At 38.6% G+C, this 22,912-nt stretch overlaps 3 protein-coding genes across 6 annotated transcripts; 1 reads left to right on the top strand and 2 right to left on the bottom strand.

The window, feature by feature from the left end:
* Positions 1-672: 672 nt before the first annotated feature.
* LOC306876244 (breast cancer anti-estrogen resistance protein 1-like) lies at positions 673-11,701 on the bottom strand. Of its 2 annotated transcripts, none has more exons than XM_079427255.1 (8): positions 11,523-11,701; positions 10,393-10,655; positions 7,663-9,066; positions 7,414-7,536; positions 4,876-5,805; positions 4,418-4,492; positions 3,189-3,440; positions 673-2,961 (listed from the first exon to the last, which is right to left on the bottom strand). In XM_079427255.1, exons 2-8 carry the CDS (start codon positions 10,402-10,404, stop codon positions 2,779-2,781), a joined length of 2,979 nt encoding a protein of 992 aa, XP_079283381.1. In that variant the 5' UTR covers positions 10,405-10,655; positions 11,523-11,701; the 3' UTR covers positions 673-2,778. The 2 variants fall into 2 exon arrangements, with proteins under 2 accessions (XP_079283381.1, XP_079283382.1); XM_079427256.1 differs by having other exon boundaries at positions 7,663-9,087; positions 11,523-11,687.
* Positions 11,702-13,242: 1,541 nt separating this feature from the next.
* LOC306876269 (dehydrogenase/reductase SDR family member 4-like) lies at positions 13,243-16,114 on the top strand. 2 transcript variants are annotated; one of them, XM_079427296.1, is made up of 9 exons: positions 13,243-13,573; positions 13,913-14,037; positions 14,229-14,406; positions 14,582-14,683; positions 14,787-14,857; positions 14,973-15,024; positions 15,176-15,310; positions 15,451-15,506; positions 15,841-16,114. In XM_079427296.1, exons 2-9 carry the CDS (start codon positions 13,916-13,918, stop codon positions 15,953-15,955), a joined length of 831 nt encoding a protein of 276 aa, XP_079283422.1. In that variant the 5' UTR covers positions 13,243-13,573; positions 13,913-13,915; the 3' UTR covers positions 15,956-16,114. The 2 variants fall into 2 exon arrangements, with proteins under 2 accessions (XP_079283422.1, XP_079283423.1); XM_079427297.1 differs by having other exon boundaries at positions 13,252-13,569.
* A 202-nt stretch (positions 16,115-16,316) lies between these two features.
* LOC306876257 (uncharacterized protein) lies at positions 16,317-22,470 on the bottom strand. 2 transcript variants are annotated; one of them, XM_079427277.1, is made up of 10 exons: positions 22,024-22,470; positions 21,420-21,622; positions 21,129-21,227; positions 20,879-20,974; positions 19,475-19,585; positions 18,769-18,889; positions 17,831-18,674; positions 17,662-17,720; positions 17,503-17,582; positions 16,317-16,680 (listed from the first exon to the last, which is right to left on the bottom strand). In XM_079427277.1, the coding sequence occupies exons 1-10, from the start codon at positions 22,064-22,066 to the stop codon at positions 16,570-16,572; spliced, it is 1,767 nt and encodes a 588-aa protein (XP_079283403.1). In that variant the 5' UTR covers positions 22,067-22,470; the 3' UTR covers positions 16,317-16,569. The 2 variants fall into 2 exon arrangements, with proteins under 2 accessions (XP_079283403.1, XP_079283404.1); XM_079427278.1 differs by lacking the exon at positions 19,475-19,585 and having other exon boundaries at positions 22,024-22,294.
* Between the last annotated feature and the right edge of the window lie 442 nt (positions 22,471-22,912).

Genomic DNA, 22,912 nt, shown 5'->3' with positions numbered 1-22,912 from the left:
GTTTCAGTACTTTTCACCAGGAGCCTGTTTCATAAAACAAGTTTACCAAATAAGCCAGGTTTATTTCAGTTAGTCAGACTTATTTTGAACCAAATGAACTGACACCATGCCAGACTAACTGAAATAAACCTACCTGGCTTATTTGGTAAACTTGCTTTATGAAACAGGCCCCAGCAAAGGCTGATTATCACTGAAACATACTAAAGCATAAACATTTGTGACCCTGGACCACAAAACCAGTCTCAAGTCACACGGCTATATTTGTAGCAATAGCCAACAATAAATTGCATGGGTCAAAATTATCGATTTTTCTTTTATGCCAAAAATCATTAGGATTTTAATTGAAGATCATGTTCCATGAAGATATTTTGTACATTTCCTACCATAAATATATCAAAACTTAATTTTTGATTAGTAATATGCATTGCTAAGAACTTTAAAGGCGATTTTCTCAATATTTTGCACCATCAGATTCCATATATTCAAATATTTGTATCTTGGCCAAATATTGTCCTATCCTAACAAACCTAACATACATCAATGGAAAGCTTATTATGTATAAATCTCAATTAAAAAAAATACCCTTAAGGCTGGTTTTGTGGTCCAGGGTCACATTTTAAACTATAAAAATCCGGCACAGGACAAAACAACTGAAATGACCACAACTTTGTTCAGTAACAAAAATTTATTTTGAAGAATCTCAACATTTGACAAGTACCAAAAGCTCCCTAAATGCAAAGTACCTGTGGAGTGTGTCTTACAAACAAAATGTCAAAATGAACATCAACATACTGTAAAGAAGCATGTCAAAAAATACATTCTGGTACCAAATGAAAAGAAAAATCACATTCTTAAAGCAAACTTTGAATTATTAATGCAAAGTCGCATGAAACATCCCTGGTTATGTGTGCATATATTTCTTTAATAAGCAACTTAAAGCCATGCAGACATTTGATTAACAAAATCAAATAAATATAACTATATAGGGCCATCAAATCTAAGCATTACTATAAGCACTTAATTTAAGAACTTAAGATAAGTGAGCCTTTTGAGAGGAACGCTTGCTTGAGGACTATTGTATAATTGATATGTTTATATATACATAGTTATTTTTTTTACAGAGGGGCATGAGAGCTTATTCAAAAGCATAAAATATGATGCTTGTCCATCTACCAGAAGTATACTCTGAAATACCTGTTGAGGTGTTTTTTTTACTTTTCCAAGTAGTTTGGGTAGTAATACTGATACAGTCCACCAGATGGCACTTTGAGTCAACTAACACACCAACACCAGAGGAAACCATCTACATCAGCTCACAATTCAATTCACTTAATCGGACTTTTCAGCACTTTTTAACCACTTTATAATCCACTTTATCCATTGTGATAGGACTGACAAAATGAGTCAAAACTAAAAAGGCTTTTTCAAAAAGCCAGTAATAAAGGGAAGGCTACTTGAGATTTAAACTGCAACATTTTTTATGGCTGAATTATTAAATTGCAAGAGCCAGTGAGTGTAAAGAGGAAATGAACCAGTCAAACCGAACAGCAAGAATAACACTGATAGCATTGTACCGGTGGCCAACATGTGAATCCTGTATATAAAAAGAGATGTGGGTATTTACAGACAAAGACGGGGGAAGGAGCCAGAAAAAGAGAGCAGATGGAGGAATTAACAGATGGAGGAATGGGCTCTGAGATACAGACTATGAGGGCGTCTTGTAAACATGACGGTACATTTATGACACCGACATGATTTTTCAAGACAGGAGGGAAACAGGTGCATGTTTCAACCTGTGTAAGCACTGTTCAATGGGTAAGATACACAAAGCTCAGTCTGATTAGAACCAAGCCTGTTTGAGTACAAGATACTGTAAGCACCAGCATTTCGACTGCCACTATGGAAGCTACTAGATATATATTGCTGTTTTCAGAAATGCTGCATAGCCTGTTTAATAACAAAAACCCTGTATATTTATTATGCAAGAGTTGTTGCCCAAACTGCTTCACCATAAAGCTGCCTTTGTGAGCATGTGAACAAACCGACTGTGGGAGTGTGAGAATTACGGGAAGAGAAAAATAAATGAGTGAAACAAAGAGTGTGAAGAAAGACGCTGAGTGGACCTGACAGACAGGTTTATCGCTGAATCAGCATTGTAGGAAATGCTCTCCCAAAATTCAATATATTGTTGAATCTCTCATTCAAAACGTACTGTTTTCTTCATGTATGTTTAAATAATTAAGCATTCCTTCTTGTTTAAAATTTGAAACTAGGTTAGCTTTATCAGTTTTGGTTACATGTGCAGCACCACTGAAACCTCCCGGGCTGTCAAACGAGTCACTTCAATCTCTATAACACCAAGGCCACTTCACATTTACAAACAAACTGAATAATTAGACCAGTTTACAAGAGCACCCTTAAATATAGAAGATCACTTTTACCTCATCGATGTCAATATGGTTAAGGGGAAAAAATAAAGCTATTAAAATGTGCCTGAGGTTGCAAACATCTTCAAACAAAACATCCATCAATAAGTTATTAAAACGTTTAAGTGTGCTTGGCACCACAAAAAAGAAAAAAGAAAAGAAAGGCCAGTCTAAAGTGTCAAAACCAACACAGGCAAGCAGATACACTCCAACATATACTCACCAACTGTTTGATCAATTTATCACTGTTGAACTAATACAAGCAGTGACACGCTTTTGATGCATCCTCAAAAAATAATAATAATAAGGCATTCGACTGTGAAAACAAAAGTTAAACCGCCCATAAATTACATCAAGATATCTCAGCTAATCGCTGCAAAAGCCCAGAGAAACCAGCTGCATGCTGGGATAGATCAGCTACTCTGTCCACCATTTCTTGTGTAGCAGGGACTGAAGGATAATTCTGGGCTGCACCCTTAGTTGCCACAACAACAGCCTTTAGAGCTTGGCAGAGGCGTCCACTGGAGGTGGTGACCTGAGGAGACAAACAGTGATTGTGTGAATGCTTTTAAATAATGTCACCTGCTTATAACATCATTGCTGGAGACTGACCCGTCAACATGTTTACCAAACGCTTGTTCACTTCCCAGACTGTTCATGTTGACTTGCCCCTGGGTTATCAACCGTGACTCACAATTTGATTTGTTGTGGCGTGTATCATAATCAAGAATATGTACAATAACACTTAAAAGAGCATCTAACCTTTGCTCTGAGGTCTGAAGAGCTGAGTAGCCGTGCAAGTGTATCCCCAATAAAGACAAGTTTGTGTGCAGTTACAATGAGACTTTTCCCCCTGGAAACGAAGACTCGGGGTGGTTGGTTCCCTTGGACACTTTTGAACAGAGAATCGATGGCATCGGCCAGGCAAGAGAGATGAGAGAGACTTTGGGAGGAGTAGAAAGAGAGTAGCTCTGAATCCTCTAGAGACAGAGAGACTGGGGGTGATGGACTCAACTGGAGAGAAACAGAACGAGATTGTTCATATAAACGCATAAACGACAAAGACCCTAACCTCCTTGAAAATACCTCAAATTGCATAATTAGAGGCCTACAGCATAGCTGCAAATCCGGCATTTCAGTGTGTCATATGTAAATAACACTATAAAGTTTCATTACGCTAAGTTTGTCATTTGGAGTAGTTCAACTATGACTTAATGAATGAGCTCTGTTGTGAGTTGAATTTCTGCCAAATTTAGAAAATATGTCTTGTATTTACACAGGTTTATAGGTTTTTTATTTTTTATAAATATTGTCATTTTTATATCACTGAACATGTTAAGAAAAAATTGTGAGTACAGATCAAAAATACATACATTTATGTCCCGAAGTTTAGGACCAAATTTTTAAAGTAGTTTCTTGCTCAGGAAGTCTGGATTTATTTGATTAAAAATGCAATCAAACATGAAAGTAATACAATATAAAATAACTATTTCCTATTTTAATATATTTTAAAATGTAATTTATACCTGTGATGGCAAAGCTGAATTTTCAGCAGCCATTACTCCAGTCTTCAGTGTCACATGATCCTTCAGAAATAAGTCTAATATGCTAATCTGGTGCTCAAGTAACATTTCTTATTATTATATAAATGTTAAAAACAGCTGTGCTTCTTTTTATTTTTTGTAGAAACTTGAGATAAATTTATTTCTGGATCCTTTGATGAACAAAGTTCAAAAGAACAATATTTACTTGAAATGTAATTTATTTGTAACAACGTAAATATTTACTGTAACTTTTTATTAATATAGTGTATCCTCGCTGAATAAAATTTTTTTTTTTTTTTATCTTATTGAAGCCAAATTTGCAAATGGTACTGTATTGAGGAGATTGCAAAGTTTGATCCAAATCAGTCAGCAATGGTGTCTGAATAAGGTACTATTTAAGTGTTACTATCTTTCTACACTGGCTTTTCTAGTGTTTAAAATACTTACTTTATTATCAGTTGTGGTGATAAGTTGTGAAGAACTGTGCTCTGTATGGGTGTCTGGTGGAGGCTCTGGCTTCCCCTAAAACAGATCAACAAAAAAATCGAAATGTCCACAAAAAGAGAACTGCAGACCACAGAAAAGTTTCAACAAACACAATGAACATGAACAAACAGTGAAAATAGAAGTAAATGTCTGACTGAATGAAGAAGACAGAACGATAGATCATAAGAGTATATACATATTAAGTTGGCATGAAAGTTATTTTGTTAACTGATGTTTTTGTTTGATAAGTACAATGCTTCAACCCTCTGCCTGATAAAAACTTGTGTTCATACTTGAATAAAAACTGACACAATCACATCAGAGTGTAATGAACATTTACTCTTTTTATGTTTGTATGCTCTAGTTTACGACATTATCCATGCATACGCCACAGTCTCTTTATAAAACAGGTGTCTAACCTGCAGTTTGACGTATCCCACACTATCACCTACAGGATATGAAGGCGTTGGTGTAGGAGTTAGGCCGATTCCTGCGTACTCATTCCCCTGTTCCTCATCCTCCATTCTTCCCACAGTAGGGGCTACAGAAACTAATGCTGGGGGCAAAGGGAAGGCAGCGGGTGGCGGAGGAGGCAGCGGTCGTTCCTGGATCCAGCTGCCCTTTCGTGATCCCATGTCCCCTGCCATCGGTTTGACCTCTGCCACCGGCAAAGCAGGTAGAGGTCTCCGGGACAGAGACTCCTGGGAAGGTAAACGAGGTCGTACTTGACTCTGTAAAAGGGAGACGGAGTCTTCAAGGGCACAGCGGACCATCGTGAGCAAACGGTCAGCTGGTGCGGCAGTACCGCACACCGAAAGGGCAGGAAGGAGGTCCGAGAGACGGGACCAAGCCTGCTGGAGAACTGGAGGAATATCACCAACGTGCCCAGCCTTCCAGACAGAAAGGATCTCAGCTAATGCTGAGGCGAGGTCTCGGGATGGGGTGGTGACGACAGAGGCGGAGGTCAGAGCAGACTGGACTAGAGCAGAAAGAGACGCTTTCCACTGGATGTCCCCAGAGCCGGTGCTTGACACAGATAAACGGCGTGTTGGGATTTCCAGAGTGAGGGCAGGCATGTCGTAGATGCCTCCATCAGGTTCTGACACATCTTCGGAGGTTAAGTCTTGTTTTCTAGGACTGGAAATTGAATAGGTACGTCCGTTTCCTGCAGTTACTGAAGTTAATCCCGGCATTTCGCTTCCCTCCAAGGGTAAACCAGGAAGACTGGGAACACTGTACACATCCTCATCCTCTGCATCTCCAGCCACAGCAGCTGATCCCGGAATATTGTAGGTTTGCTGCTGATGGTCAGAGGAGGAATTCAAGGCCAGAGTGGGAACATCATAAATCTGAAAGATATGAAAGAGTTACTCACTGTTTGCTAATTTATAAAGAGTTACAGAAGATTTACCTAAACTCCATTCAACTGTGCAAATTGTGCCATAAAGCATGAATCATGCTTTTCTATGACTGTTTTGTGGGAGTTTCGGCTACTGTTCAATTTAAGACTGAAAATTGACACTAAACAACTGAGGATCACACACTACTAGACTTTCAAGTAATTCCGTACTCACTCATAAACTGTCTTGTTGCTAGGAGATGCATGACAAATGATGTTTCATAATCGGTTCAAAATATTAAACAAGCTTGATATCCTTCAACTGGATGGAATCATGGTCTGAAGCTAAAAAGTCTGTGCTCTTCATACACTACACGATTTTTGGTGAAATCGGTCAACTCTGCCTGCCCAAAATCGATAGACTGGCTCTGACTTTCAGCAACTAGAGAAGTTGACTTCTCCAGACTGCAAATCAGGACAAAAAAGCAGGCAAACGTTGTGTAGTGTTTTCCAACCTTTACTATGTGTTCTCTAATAGCACAGTTTAATGACCTTGCAGCAAGACTAATTTGCCATGTGACAGGTTCCACTTTGACACTGACTAATAACAATATTATATATGGATTCAGAGCAAAAATCCCTAATAAAACATGATTATATATAAGCTACATTTATTTACAGTTGATTCTCTGCACAAGCACAAAAAAACATTGCTAAGGATTCAGTGAGGATTAATAAGAAAAATGAGAGAGGGAAAGGAGAGAGAAAGATTGTGGGTGGAGGGCTGAATAGAGCCACATGGGTCTGGCTGATCTGCCCAACCCGACAGACGACTGTGACTTGTGTGAACAAGAGAAGTGTTACATGGGATTAGCTCATAGCAGAAAAAAGGTGTGGAATAGGAGAGGAATGAGAAACAGAGAACAAGAAAAACAAAGGAGAGATTATGTGAAAATGTGGAGATTAACTGTAAATGTGCAAAACCTCTGATGTTTAAAAGTAGATTTTTAGCAAATGAATTTCAAATACACCTTCTTTTGAACTTTCTACTCAAAGAATTCTGAACCATGAAAAGATAATAACAAGAATTAGCATCAAAAAAGCATTTTAAAATGATTTCTGAAGGATCATGTGCCACTGAAGACTGGCTGCTGAAAATTCAGCTTTACATCACAGGAATAATTTATATTTTAAAATATATTAAACTAGAAAACAACTAATTTAAATTGTAATAACATTTTACAACATAATTTTTTTTTTCAAATAAATGCCGCCTTGCTTAAAATAAGAGACTCCAGACTTTTAAACAGTAGTGAAGTCACATTGCATTAGCATTTGATACCAATCACGCTAATGGCCACTGGTACAGGTGGCAGTCCAAAACAGATAGGAGAGCTATGGAAGGGAGCATGATTTTTCAGCAAATATGACATAAGTTCGGGTCTGTTCCCCACAGAGGTCTATTATATGGCTTCAAAAGACACTGTATGGATACTTCTATGGTGCTTTTAGCCTGATTTTTGCAGCTAGACAACCTCTGTCCTTGTTCACTTTTATTGTATGGACAAGAGCAAGATCATCATTCTGCCTAGCATTTCCTTTTGTTTTAATCTCTTACCTCTGAGGCCTGGTCGGGGTGTAGAGGTACAGCACGAGGGGTGTTATAGATCCCATCATCCTCCTCAGAAGGCACTGCAGGAATTGGATGCTGCCACCTATTTGTGGGAGGTGTATCATATACCTGAAGAACACAGGGATAAACATTAAACATTGCATAATCTCCCCTATTTCTTCAAAGAAAACACCTCCGTCTTCTGCAGAACTACAACCCATTTCTTTTTTCCAATCAAGTTCTCATTTATCTCACCTCCTCCCGGAGTTTCTCATCCTGAGAACTTGTACTCTCCCTCTTGGTCACTGTTTCACTGTTCTTCTTCTTCATCTCGTCCGCTTGCATGTGTCCATTTTTAATTCCCTGTCTCTCTTCCTCCAGCATGTTTGTCTGCGGGGGTACAGGGTTGGTGATTGGAACAGAGTTAGACTGAGGTAAACCCTTCCTGGTCACACTTCTAACAGGAGGTGCTGGAGGAGGCGGTTTGCGACCAAAATTTGGGGACCCTGGTACTCCGGACTTTCCCGCCCTGGAGAGTAGAGGGGATTCTCTCAGGCCACCCTGGGCCAGTTTTCCTCGACCAACCGGAGGAGTTGAAGTAGTACCCTTTTGGGATCCTCGGGCCGAGGGAGGTGTCTGCTTAAGATTCTGGCTTGGTGTTGAGACTCCAGACACTCCTACAGTTCCAGCGGGGTGTTTGCGGTCAGATTGAGGGGTCCTGGATATGGCACCTCCAGGTGGGGTTGGGGTTTGGTACATCCCTGGGGCATCCTGGCCAGTCTTACTCTGAGAAGGACTAATAGAAGAAGATGGGCTACTTTTGGGTGCAATCCCATCCGTAAGTCTTGAAGTCATTCCCGATACACACTGTCCTGCCACTGTGGCACCACTTGTAGGAGTCTGATATAAATTCTGACTGGTCAACGCAGCGACAGCTGATCTAGGCACCAAGTAGCATCCATCAGAATTACCGGCCCCTGCATCCCGTGGACTTAAATACCTAGCCTCTCCTGCTGTTTCGGCTGCAGACCTGGGAACAGCACTTGGAGTCAGGTACACTGAATCGGATGCCAGTGCACCTTGTGATCTGTGTTGTGCTGCCATTGGCACAGGCGAGGTGGGAGTCTGGTAGAGGGTCCCTGACTCGCTACCCCGTCCTCTAAGTGAGGGTGAGCGGGGTCGTGCTGCCACACCAACATCCCCCCAGTCCGGATGAGGCCTGGTTCCAGAACTAGAATGCGATCGTGGCCTTCCTCCATCAGAGTGACGTAGCTCTCCAGACCTGGCTGGGGCAGGAGAAGCCACCGGGCTCTGGTACACTCCTTCAACTAAGCTGGGTGGTGAGAGATACACCCCATCTGGATCTTCAGTGCTCAGTCCATTTACCCTGCCCTGCTGGCTAGTCGATAGATGGACTGAGTCCACACTAGGAGCTCGTCGGGGATCTGTACCTGCATTTGTATCCGAGGTCTGAGCTGTTTGGAGGAGGCGTAATCGGTTGGCCGGGGCAATGCCTTGACGGCCATGCAGGGAGCAAAGCCACCACCCTGGTCCGCCGTCCTGCTCCTGGTCCAGAACCATCAGGATGTCACCTTTGCGAAACGCTAACTCCTCTGGGCTTTCAGCGGCATTGTCAAAAAGTGCCTTTGCAAGCACCGTCTACAAGACAGTAAAAAACTCCTTATCAGGACAAGGAGAAGAAACCAAACAAAGCTTTAAATAAAACCAACAAAGACATAAATCACCTCTGCACTAGCTTATTTTTTAGTCTATCTTTCTAATAAACCTAGCACTGTACTCTATGAATAAAGCTGGCTCTGTGATGAATTGCTCATGTTCTTCTATTGTAATTTGCTACAGAATAAAGCGTCTGTTAAATGCATGAATGTAAATGCAAATACAACAAAGGCAGCAAAACATAATACATTTCTGCATAAATAAAAAAGAGAGACAGACAGAAGAAATGCTTTAACCGTAATGGGAAAGGACAGTAATAGATTTGACTGGACTGCTAGCAGCAATGTAATTCAACTGTTGTTTAAATTCAATGCACTCAGTTAAACTGAATTTATTTGAGCCTTCAGATGACTCTACTTCCACAGCATTTAAGCTTCACTGTGTTAGTAAGGGAAGTCAAAAAAGGAAACACGTAGAGGATCTAACCAGGCCACTTCAACCAGGTTCCATCAACCTGTGTAACTAAATCAATTTGTTTTCCCATTTACTTAAACAGAACTAGCATATTGAGGGGAAGTCGAAGGCCTAATGGTTAGAGAGTCGGACTCGTAATCGAAAGGTTGCGGTATGGGTCACCATACTTGACAATACGTCACGACTTTACTTATATCATCATGACAACATAAGGGCAAAGAAGGCCATGGTCAACACCAAAAAAATCTAAGTCTCATAGTTCAATCATTTAAAACACACACAAATATGGCTTAGATTAAGAAGCTTAAAAGATGGTCAGTACATAGCAATTTAATTGCGGACCTACATTCTTGGCATACATAAAGCCTACAGAAGAACTGCTCATTTAAATGCCTCTGAAAAGGGCAGCGCTTATGAGCCGTACAGTGACGTTACAAATGTAATGGGTTGCCTCAAGGTATTTTGTATTCAGAACACCACACTTCTGCCTTCATGGGAAAATCAATATTGATAGAGAGAATGCATAAGTAAGGACAGAGGTCTGTGATTATGGGAGAGAGAGCATTAGTGATTAAGGGAAAGAGGCGCTGAGTTGATGATAATGAGGAAGACTCGTGGGGGAGGGTCTCAACATCTGTCCCCCAGTTTTAGGTCCTTTTGTCATCCCCTTTTATACCTCTAAATTTCCCTCTCATTCTCTCATTCCCCCCAGGGGATGTGGTGCTCTGAGGCAAGCTGAGCCCCAGTTCCCCCTCCTCCATACTAGCAGTGGATATGAATATTAAGGACTGGACAGCAGAGTGTGTTTTGCAGTGGTGACTTGCACACACTTACCGATAGGGACATGATTGAAGCTGGTTCTCTGCAGTTTTTGGATGTGTTAATTCCACATGGGCTCACCCCAGAAACTGTATCCCGTTCACATGTGCACGGTGTGACTCATCTGCATGTTTTGCAGATGTGGTTTTCCATTAACCTGAACTCTGTAGTGGTGGTAAATACGATGATCCAAAAAGATCAATTCCTCAAAACCATGATTGTCGTCCTTTGCAGTCTGTGATTTTCATCACATCTGACAGTTGCCGCACATATTGAACCTGGAGGATCAAAATAAACATATTTTAGATTAATCTTAATTGTATAGTAGTGTGTTAGTAATACAGAGTTCACTTTCAGTCAGCTGCAGCAGCTAAACTAGTCAGACCAGCTGTGGGGCTCCACCAGTGGACTTGAGACAAAAAAAAGATCTTATTTCAGGGGAATTTGTCTGCTAACTTTTAAATGCAGCTGTAGTGTGGTATTTAAATTTGCCCACTCTGATTGGACAGAGAATTAAGGGGCTATATATGATAACCTAGTAATTATAAGTTAACATAGGTGGAGACATTGTTCTTAATATGTTCATTAATGTTTGTTTATATGCATTTGTTTATATATATCAGTTTAAAGGAATGAAGCAAACTCCAGCAGCTGTGGCTAGGACACTGGCCTTTTGAGACAGGAGTCAACAGAATATAATGTATGTATGTATATATATATATATATATATATATATATATATATATATATATATATATATATATATATATATATATTTTTTTTTTTTTTTTTTTTTTTTTTCGTTTTTTAATTAAAAAGATGGCAAATGATAATCCTGTTTACCTAGCCTATTTCAAGTAATTTTGGTAAATTAAACTGCACTAGGCTGCAACAGAAAAGAAGCCACGTTTCGTTTTCCATCCAATACATCAAGGTTTCTTTTATGCAGTAGAACCCACAAACAGAGGACTAAATAAACAAAGAAATAAAATAAAGAAAACAAGACAATCCCGAATTCTCCGGATAAACCAGGCATATAAATAACGTTCTTTTAAAAAAACGGGATGCATTTTAATTCAGTCACAAAGACGCAAACAAGCGGCGATCTGCCCGTGTAAAATGTAAATAAGCAATGCTCGTCTTACCGTTCACATGTCTAGAAAATTCATCTAGAAATACAGAAGTAGAGTCAAACGTCGCAAATCATATCTTCTCAGAAGACCGCAATGCACGGCTGTTGTTTTTCTTTTTTTTCTTTGGGGATACACGTCTCGCTCCGCCAGGCTTCGCCCTACCCTGGCCTTCTCTATACGGCCTTCTTGGTTTTGAATTACAGTTGAGCGCATATGGTCGCTCCCTCCCATTGTGCCCAACACTGCACGATTCCTACAGTGCATTACGCCCTCTAATGGAGGACTATCTATCTATCTATCTATCTATCTATCTATCTATCTATCTATCTATCATTGGCAAATGCTGCTTCTGGTTACAGCTGCCTCTAATGTAAACTTCTGACCAAATTCACATTAAATAAGTATAAATATCTTACTAACTACATCATACCAGGAATTTCCTCTTGTACATTTCTTAGGATGTTTCTGTCAGACTGGAGAAAAGGCTAAAACAAAAAAACGATTCACTGAATTTACTAAAAATTAAGGTAAGTGATTGCAATTTATTTTAGCTACGTTTAAATAAACACATTTTGTTGACTAACTTAACTAAATTTATTTAAATGTAGCTAAAATGAATTGTTTGCAACCACTTACCTTAATTTTTTTTTTCTCAGTGTGATATGCATAAGTAATATTCAATTACTTCCAAATAAAATAGCATCGCTAAAGGAATAGTATGATAAAATACATACAAGCGTATACTAACCGTGAGGAAGAAAAGCCTTTGTGAAGAGTAGATTGCACAGTTTTTTAAGTCACATTTCTGTTGTTCTGTGTAAAAGATCTAAACATATTTAGCATAATAAATGCCATGTTATCTGAGGTTCTACGCATTCCATGGGCCGTAACCAAGTTTCTTTATACTTCTTATTAGATTTACAATTTATACTGTGAAAACAAGTGTAACATACACTGAACAACAGGAGTCAACAACAGGAACTGCACTGAACAAACACAAAGCTTTGTTGTGGAACAAAAGGACAGGGTCGCTGCCAAGGTATCTGATAGTGCTGTTTAAATATTTGTTGACCTCACAAAGTGCAACTGATCAAGAAAGACTGCACTTTTCTGTTCAGCTCAAACCATATCCTATTTTTGCTAAAAGCACCACGGCAATAATACAATTAAGAACTGTACAGGACAGGTACAAGTGCAAAACCTTCACGCGTGCACACACTTTTAACAGTAAAAGCTGCGATTGCATTAATCCTATGTATTTTAAAGGGGAAGGGAAGTGGTGTGTGGCCAAGTATGGTGACCCATACTACTGCATTTAACCCATCCAAGTGTACACACAGTAGTGAACATACACCCGGAGCAGTGGGCAGCCGGGGAGCAGTTGGGGGCTCAGTGCCTTGCTCAAGGGTCTCACCTCAGTCGTGGTATTGAGGATGGAGAGAGTGCTGGTTATTCACTCCCCCACCTACAATCCTGAGACTCGAACCCACGACCTTCAATTTACAAGTTTTTTTTTTTTTTTCAAAGTTTACTTGAAATAAAATACTTTACTAATATATTAGGTGGGGTTTTTAAGAATGAGTGGTTAATTGTAACTATTGAATTAATTAATATCCTTGAGATAGCCTGACATAAAGATAAAAAAAAATGGCCCATAAATATACAAAAAAATCCAGTCCGGTAATCAGACTGATATGTGACTGGTCAGTTCTGACCAGCGCTGTAAAAAGTTACAGGCACCACGCAAAAATCTCATCTACTCTCTACTTCCTTCTTGGCGGTATGTGCAATAGTTTACACCTGATTAATGACACCAGAGAAACATCAGTATCCATCGAATTGCACATAAAATCAAGAATTACAATTGCAATAGGATAAGTATTCTGAAGTTTCTTTCCAGTCCAATAAGAGACAACTTCCGGACCGCTTATCACCGCCCTCTCTCAGACCCATAACACACAATCTACTACTTTATAATATTTCTACGGTAATGACGAACGAGAGACGTTGATCTTTATTACTTGCAAAGTGCCACCAGAACAACAGACCTCCTCAGCTCGTAGGTAAAGCTGCATTTCTTCTTATTGTGCTATACTTTACAATTATATTATTAACAATGTATCAAGATTTAAAATAACATGATTCGCTCTCTTGGCTCACCTCAATAATGAATGCGTTGTTGTGCAGTTAACGTTTGCTCTGTTTAAGTAACATTAACTTTAAACAGGATAACGTGATGGTTTCTGAAGTACCTTCCAGAAACACTTTTTCACTTCAACTGCTGGTCAAGAAATGTAATTAATGTTAACAGGAAAACTATTCTCTGTATCTGTAACTGTGTACCCAAGACGACCTTTAACCCATTTTTCCTACATGCAGACTCTCTTTCTGTTTTTCTCAAGGCAATGTTGAAGGCTGTAACCAGGTGCCTTTGGTCAAATCCTGTTGCTGGCAGAAGAATGATGTCCCATCACATACCACAGAATTTGTCTGGAAAAGTTGCTATAGTAACTGCATCCACAGATGGGTATGATGCTTTATTTCCATTCTTGTCCAACTGTTCTTTAGTTCCATATCTTTGAAACAAAAGGGTGTGTAGCTGTCACAGCACAAAACACACCGTCTCTAACACTACTAAAACATATGGAGATATAAATTAATGTAAACATGCATCCTAAATACCTGCTGACATACCCTTGTACTCATTGATCTTCTCAGGATTGGGCTCGCAGCTGCGGAGGCTTTGGGTCAGAGGGGAGCACATGTGGTCGTGAGCAGTCGACGTCAGGCCAACGTTGACAAGGCTGTGTCACTGTTGCGCAGCAAAGATATAAAAGTAATAGGTACCACATGCAATGTGGGGAAAGCAGAAGATAGAGACAAGCTCATTAACTCGGTGAGGAGTTTCTTTATCGCTCTTTTTAGTCAATATTAGTAAGCATTTTGGGAATCATATTGAGGAATATACGCAAATGTTATGAGGAATCCAAAAGTCTGTGCAAACTTGCTAATGTATAAGATATTTTGTGAAGAACTGATGTAAAATGCTGTTATTTACCTTGTTGTTGCAGACAATTGAACAGTGTGGCGGTGTGGACATACTGGTGTCTAATGCAGCAGTGAACCCGTTTTTTGGGAACATATTAGAATCCACAGATGAAGTCTGGGACAAAGTATGACCAAGTTACTAGCCTTAATGAAATATTTTTCTATGGGGAAAAAAAATCAGTAGTGTCAGTAATGGCATTCGCTATGTCTATTCTATTTGCTTTACAGATACTTGGAGTGAATGTGAAGGCTTCGTTCCTTCTAACCAAACTGGTTGTGCCTCACATGGAGAAAAGAGGGTGCGGGTATATATATATATATATACACACACACACACACATACATATACACACATTTCTTTTTTGGAAAATAGACTTCATATCTGAGCCTAACTAAGGACCTTTTCATTTTCAGGGGTGGGTCAGTTGTGATTGTGTCTTCAGTCGCAGGGTACCAGCCAATGCAAGTATGGTGTTTACGTGCTCTTATGTAAAGTTTAATCATGCAACACACCTTATCAAAAAGAACTGATAGCACTAAAGTGGTTTCTTTAATTGGGCTTAACTTTAATCGGCCGTTTTTCATTCAGCACCTCGCTGTCACTCTTTGACTCCTAGGGTCTGGGCCCCTATAGTGTGAGTAAGACGGCCCTGCTGGGATTAACTCGAGCACTCGCTCCTGATCTCGCCCAGAGTAACATCCGGATCAACTGTGTCGCCCCTGGCATCATCAAGACACGTTTTAGTGCTGCTGTAAGGATTTCCTACAACTTTTTGACGCCTTTCATTTTCAGAGCCTCTTGGAAACTCGTCTTGGTCTAATTTTAATTTATAACATCAATTATAGTCTACAAGGTTTGCCTACATAACCCTTTGCGTCTGTTCTTTTGTAGCTATGGGAAAATGAGGGTGTCCTAGAAGAGTTCTTGAAACAGACTAGCATAAAAAGGTTTGTACAATTGCTGTCAAGACAATGAATGAAATTGTTTTTAAACTAATAGTACCATGGAGCTTCAATAATCATACCTAGAATTGCATTAGCACGAGTAGGAAACTGAATTGTGCCACTAGCAATATGCATCACAAAAAAAAATGATATTATGCACCCGGTTTTTTTTTTTTGTAAAATAGCTGTGTATGATTTCTTGATTATTAATTTAAAAAAAAAAAATCCCATTACCTGTGAAGTAGCATTGCAGTAATTATCCACAAGCTATTCCTTCCTTTTCATAAGCTTTAATTTGCAGGAAACCTGATTCTTATGTAATGTCTTGATCTCTTAGACTCGGACAGCCAGAGGATATAGGTGGTGTGATTGCCTTCCTGTGCTCAGAAGAAGCCTCATACATCACCGGAGAGACCATCACTGTAACCGGAGGCATGAACTGCAGACTGTAAGAGGAGCAGCATGGAGGCAGTAACAGTAATCATGTACTTGTACATCAGATAGAAACCTTCTAATTCAGTGACCCAACACAGTTGTAACAGCTGTTGTGTTAACATTCATAACACATTTACTCATTTTTAATTGTAATAAAATGAATTTTTGCAATTTCACATTCATTTAATTTTTTGATGTATAGTTTCTTTCAACCAGTGAATCATTATTTCTAGATTTTAAAGATACAAATGTTTACAGTAATTTTAGCTCATCTTATAAAGGAAATAGAATACCTTTTCCTGATATTTTGAGGTTTTCTCTGATGGAGGGCACCTTATTCAGAATTATAAATTTCCCTCAAAAAGAGCAAATACGTATAGCAGTAAACATAATTCTTTATTTAAATATTGCATAAAACAACAATACTACATGACACAAATAAAATGAAAATAAACGATTTAATGCGCACGTCCTAAAAGCAGGTAGGTTTCCTTGGTTGCAAATGTACTACGTGACAAGGAGCTTGTTTTTTTTATAAAATCTAAGACTTATGACTAATTCATGAATTATCTATAACAGCAAACACTGCAGCATCAAAGCCTTTAAGCAAGAATGACGTTCCAAAAGTGCATCAATGTCTGCTTCCAGGAGACAATGTGGAACAAAACCCAGGATTCCAGAACTGCCGCAGTGTGGGCACATACATACCATTCTTTGTTTTGCAATACTGCTGACTGAATACCTGACAGGAAATTCCAAGAAAGTCAGATTGAAACAACCACAGTTCAGGCACATACTGCATTAAACCTAACCCTAGAATCAAGAATTTGGACGATATATATCTTAAAGGCCATTTTGGTAAATGATCACTTGCATGTTAAGCAAACAATTAATGCAATAACCTTGTGCAATGCCAATTTTATGCAAAATGAATTATGCTGTTCAAACAGAATTTACATGATTCGTTTTAAACACTATATAGGGCCACATACACACAGCAAATTTTAAAGTGCATTAACATGCATAGTTGAATCCCCTAAATTTTGTGGTGTGTGTAAACAAAATGATTTTGTACTTGCTGTAGCTGTGATAGTTTGGTTATAAAGTTATATTAGTGACTGGAGACATTTAGAATGCATAAACATCTCTCTGTAATCTACTGCAGGGCTGGTGAAAGCAGGTGTAGAGACAGATTTGTAAAAAGAAAGCCACGTACCTCCTTCTCTGTGATTTGCTAACACCACTCCTGGAGAACAGAGACACGCATTGCAGACTCGCTTTCAGTGAGAGCGAAGTCACTGCATTAATAACTACTTGCTCATTTTGTTCCTGAACAACACTACATGGACTTAAGCATAACTACCAAAGTACAACTATAGAGTAGAGTAACAACTATATTTAGCTAGTGTGTATGTGGCCACAAGAACCTGCTGTAAATACTGTTCAAATACTCTCTTGAGAAGCTCTAAAGGCTGAATCAGATTAAATCTACACTCTAAGTCACTGGTTCTACTTAGCGTAACACTTATTTGTTTGTTTGAATCATGTAGATGCAATTACAAACCTTTCTCCTGACACTGCCTGTTCTCTCATCATCAGAATCGCCAATATCATCTGATGAATTAACTGAGGGAGTCGGGGTATCTAAAATAATCGAAAAAACAAGTTATATCTCATATAAAAACTAAAAAAAAAATTTTTTTTTTTTTTTTTTTAAACTTGCCTGGATTACGAACTGGAAGATGCAGAACAAGGGGAATACTTGGAGAGCAAGTAGAAGTTCTTAAGAAACAAGAACTTCAGATAAGAATGAAGCTTAACAAAAACTCAAATTCTAATAAATGATTTCAAATGAACTATAATATTAAAATAAAATTAAGGCATGCTCTTACAGTCTATTGACTGATAAAGTCATGTGTTTCTCCGGAGCTGGCGTTGAACTCAGATCAGTAAATTTCCTCTTGCGCATCACAGTGTCACTGTTTCCCACACTGTCTTTTGAAAAAGGCTGGCATGGAGACTTTGTGTTTTCCTTCTCATCAGAAGATAAATGATTCGGGCACACAGGAAGATCGTTGACGTTTAATCTGGGAATGACAACTCTCAGCTGGCGCTTCATGCAGGAAATGAGGAGAGCACTCATTTCTGCTTCTTGCTGTGACTCGATGTCCTCAGAGCTTCTCCAAGAGGAATATTTCCCTGTATCATCTTGCCCTCTTTTCCCATTTCTGTTCTTAATTTCAGTCTTTTTGGGCAGTTTGTTTGCTCTCTCACTACTCCCCTTCCTACTGTTTATTTCTTCTTTGCTGCCCTCCTCCTCCTCCTCTTCTTCTACTTCACTGCCAGACGACTGACTGATCACTGTGACCAACATATTGCCCACAAAATACTCCTTTTCTAGATCCTTCTCCAAAATCTCTTTATTAGCACATGATCTTTGTTTGCTTCTAGTATTTCTGGATAACTCAGAAGCTGTTTCGACTTCTTGTCCTGAACTTACTAACTTCTTATTGTTTTTTTGGAGAATGTCATTGGAAATGGACCCAATCACAGGTGCGACCTGTGAATGGGTTTCCTTCGCTGTTCTGCAAGTGGTTCTGGGTGTTGACGGGGCGGGATTTGTGACTCTGTTGGATAAGCGAGTGGAGTCTGACTGGATGGTCTGCTGCACTCTACCCGAAAGAGGGAGGGAAAGGGAAGAGAGGATCGCATCACCAGTAGATGACAGAAGAGATGCTAAAACAGAGAGAAGGAAAGAAAAGAAAAAAGAGGATGACAAGACATGCTAAGGGGCATAAAATTACTTGATCATTTCATCTCCCAGACTTACCTGAGCTGAGGTGTCCGAGGCATCTTTCATGCGTCAGCAGAGTCCTGAGGAGCTGGGGCTGCGATGCAGAGCGCGCACACTCCTCCAGAACAGCAGGGGCAACACTGAGCCACGAGACTGTCTGAATAAGACATCACAATATAAAACGGTAAGCATTGAGCATAAACAAAACAGTGGTCCTGTCCGAAATGGCAGCATTAGCACTTGCAATCAGCATTTGACCAAGCAGGGCACTAGTCAGCAAGTGCACACCTAAATACTTTAATCAGGCAATTCACTTTTTTTACTTTGGCAATTTATAAACAAATGTTGTGTGTAAAGGACCATACTTGGAACTCACACTTGAAAATCTTTTTTATTGAACATTAATTACATGATACAAAAAGAATTACAAAAGTTTTAAAAGAAGTTCACATACAACATTGTTTTAATATTCAGGCAGTGTGCAAGAAAACGTTTCCTTCTTCCTAAATATTTTAGACAATTTTACCCAAAAATAAAGGGTTAAAATGTAAAAATTTCAGAAAAAAATTAAATAATTCTATTATTATTCACATGTACTTTTTTCACCTTTATTATATGCCATGACAGCACCAAAGGTTGTTTTCATGGCATGAACAGAAGCTTAAATTACAAACAAACAAAAAAATCTTACAACAATGGAAAAATGCACTCTTTTTGTTCTGAACTTTATTATGAATTATACCTGAGCAAGATCTGGAACAGGTAATAGTTTATCCAGTCGAATTAGAAACTCCCACAATAGCTTTTCTAGACTAGCCATATAGTTTCCTCCATAGTGAAGATGGAATTCCTCCTGAAGTCAAAGTCAAAACCATGCCAGTGTACATTAATAAAAGTTTGCATTAATTGAACATTTTTAGGCATTTACCCAAACAGTTACATCTAAAGATAATTTAGAAGTGCCTTCTGTCATTGCCTTCATATCTAAGATACAGTTGAAGTCAAAACTTTACATACACCTCTCAGAATCTGCAAAATGTTAATTATTTGACCAAAATAAGAGGGATCATACAAAATGCATGTTATTGTTTTTTTTGTTTTGTTTAGTGATAGTTGTTCATGAGTCCCTTGTTTGTCCTGAACAGTTAAACTGCCTGCTGTTCTTCAGAAAAATCTTTGGTTTTCCAGCATTTTTATGTATTTGAACCCTTTCCAACAATGACTGTATGATTTTGAGATTCATCTTTTCACACTGAGGACAACTGAGGGACTCGTATGCAACTATTACAGAAGGTTCAAACGCTCACTGATGCTCCAGAAGGAGAAAAAACCATTTAATTACATTAAATACCATCCATAACAGAATGAAGATGAGTACATTTTTCTTGTTTTGCCTAAATATCAAATTTTTTAATTTAGTACTGCCCTTCAGCAGCTACAGAAGATACTTATATGTTTTCCAGAAGACAAATTAAGATACATTTACCTTGATCTTCAAAAAGTTCTCACGCCCTGGCTCTTAATGCATGGTTTTTTCTCCTTCTGGAGCATCAGTGAGCGTTTGAACCTTCTGTAATAGTTGCATACGAGTCCCTCAGTTGTCCTCAGTGTGGAAAGATGAACCTCAAAATCATACAGTCATTGTTGGAAAGGGTTCAAATACATAAAAATGCTGGAAAACCAAAGATTTTTCTGAAGAGCAGCAGGCAGTTTAACTGTTCAGGACAAACAAGGGACTCATGAACAACTATCACTAAACAAACAACAAAAAAAAACACAGCTTTGGATCATTCAGGTAACAACACAGTATTAAGAATCAAGGGGATGTAAACTTTTGAACGGGGTCATTTTTTATCAATTCTACTATTATTTTCTCTTGTGGACTATATGTAAACATCTTTTATGTGAAATATCTTATTCAGGTCAGTACTAAATAAACAATAACATGCATTTTGTATGATCCCCCTTATTTTGGTAAAATTAACATTTTGCAGATTCTGAAAGGTGCATGTAAAGTTTTGACTTCAACTGTATTTTTTAGAAAGTAAATATAAAAGTCTATGAATGAAAAAAGTTTTAAAGCACTCTCATGAAAATATATCAGGTGGGAGATGTGATGGAGAACTTTTTTTGTTGTTTTTTTTACCTTGAAGAACTGTTTTCTGGCCGCTGCATTCTTCACGAGAGAGTTCACCAGGGTCTGGAAGTTGCGTTTAGCTTCTTCCACCTTTTGATCCTTCCTCTGAGGATAAAAGAAGGTACAGTCCTTTTTGGTGTATGTAACTCTTGTGAAGTTATATGCATGAACACTTTTAACTTCTAAAGAAGCTAGAATAAAACTATCAAAACATGATGAGACAAACAAGACTCTGCACCAGTGTCAGGGCCAAACTCACCTTTCCGATGGGAATGGAGGAATCTTGCAGCTTGTGCAGCTCCTGGAGGATAAGCTGAGCATCAGGAGGATCTGACTGACGAAGCTCTTCCAAGATCATCTTAGGTTAGCCGGATAAAAAGCAAAGAAACGTCTTTACTATTTACAGACTATTAAAAAGTTTTAAAATCTTAGAAAACAACAATAAAGTTTCAATATCTGATCAAAAGAAATATGGCAGCATAAAAAAGACTGCTGTTGGTTGGTTAAATTGTTATTTTATATGTGACGCAGTACATTTCAGCAATCTCACCAGTGCCCGCAAACCCATTGTCAGTCTGGCCTGATGTCTGTAATGGAGCAGCCCAGGTACAGTCTCACAGAGTGATGTTATAGTCTCCTCCACTTTCCCATAATGCACTGCATCCCTCTGCAGCATCACCTTCCACATGGCTGCGGACATCAGGCGTAAAGGTGGAGAGATAAGCTGCAGAGCTGACAGGGGTAGAGGTGCATCTGTTGGGGGGAAAAAACAAAAAACAAGATCTGAAACAATTATAACAAGCAACCTGTACTAAAATTAATTATTATTCATTATCATCAAATTTATATATATAAAAATATACACACACACAGAGATATAGAGTGCAAAAATTGACATTAAATAAGGACAATCTTAATATGGTTTCATATTTCGGCATTTCAATGCTAAAAATGTGAAGTTAACTACCCATTCAGACATTAACTCTATATATTTCTCTATATATGTGCACATCTATATTTAGACGTGCGTTACTGGAACAAATCTGCACAGAAGATCCCTCGCATCTAAAGACAGCATTTGCACCACTATGAAGCCGATCCGATAACTCTTGTTTTAATATTAGTTTATGACAAGCAACACTGCACAGACCCACCTTCATTCATAGTGTTAGACGCTGTTTTCATTGTCCTGTCCATCCAGAAAATAAACAACTATGGGGTTTTGGAAATGGCTTAACTTACTTGATTAAACTTGCACAGCTCAAATGAGTCATCAACAACATTCAATTGAACAACACGATGTGATAACACTCAAGCTTTCTGTCCTTTGATCTATATTTACAACAAATACGCTACATTTAAAAAAACAACTGACGATTCATAAAAACTTAATGACGGTCGCGGTAGGAATACGCTTCTCGCGCCAAAATGACGAAATACTGATTCCGGTGTGAAGTACAAAGACGAGAGTTTGTTATTTAATTTTTTTTTTCACTTTTACTTAGTGGGCACAAAAGTTTGTAAGCAGCTCTTTTATTTGAGTGCTACTACTGATCTTGAAAGCATGCCATACTTCATTTGTTTTAAAAAGTTATACCCTTGTTTCTTTGCTTTTTGATATGACGTTTAGTTGAGGAAGTTGTTTTGAGTTCCAAAATAAAAGTCTTCCAATTTCAAGTACTGTAGAATCCAGATGGAAATTAAGTAGATCCTTTCAACACATTCCAGAATCATTTCAACTAATAAATAAATCTATCTATCTATCTATCTATCTATCTATCTATCTATCTATCTATCTATCTATCTATCTATCTATCTATCTATCGATCGCTGTAATTTCAACCTTAATTTGTAGTTGTTTTGTAAAGAAAAAAAATAGGATGCACAGACACATTAAAGCAATGGTTTCCACACTTTATTACATCATTCAAAGCTGGGCTCTGATTGTAATATACAATCAGAGATGAGACCTTGCCCAATGACACAAGCTATCAGGCTAAATCATCCCGCAAAGTCAAAGTCCACTTGGCTAGCATCACAACA

The sequence above is a fragment of the Barbus barbus genome (assembly GCF_936440315.1).
Source record: "Barbus barbus genome assembly, chromosome: 1".
NCBI classification, from domain to species: Eukaryota; Metazoa; Chordata; class Actinopteri; order Cypriniformes; family Cyprinidae; genus Barbus; species Barbus barbus.
This window is presented reverse-complemented; position numbering and strand designations above follow the sequence as displayed.

Coding starts and splice junctions, on each gene's coding strand:
- LOC306876269 (XM_079427296.1), top strand. CDS start 13,916: ATGTTGAAGGCTGTAACCAGGTGCCTTTGGTCAAATCCTGTTGCTGGC. Junction 15,025..15,175: donor CAGGGTACCAGCCAATGCAA/GTATGGTGTTTA, acceptor TTTGACTCCTAG/GGTCTGGGCCCCTATAGTGT. Junction 15,311..15,450: donor AGACACGTTTTAGTGCTGCT/GTAAGGATTTCC, acceptor GTTCTTTTGTAG/CTATGGGAAAATGAGGGTGT.
- LOC306876257 (XM_079427277.1), bottom strand. CDS start 22,066: ATGGACAGGACAATGAAAACAGCGTCTAACACTATGAATGAAG. Junction 21,228..21,419: donor CAATGGGTTTGCGGGCACTG/GTGAGATTGCTG, acceptor GGCTAACCTAAG/ATGATCTTGGAAGAGCTTCG. Junction 17,721..17,830: donor ACTTTATCAGTCAATAGACT/GTAAGAGCATGC, acceptor TTGTTTCTTAAG/AACTTCTACTTGCTCTCCAA.
- LOC306876244 (XM_079427255.1), bottom strand. Junction 7,537..7,662: donor ATGAGAAACTCCGGGAGGAG/GTGAGATAAATG, acceptor TGTGTTCTTCAG/GTATATGATACACCTCCCAC. Junction 2,962..3,188: donor CTTCAGACCTCAGAGCAAAG/GTTAGATGCTCT, acceptor TTGTCTCCTCAG/GTCACCACCTCCAGTGGACG.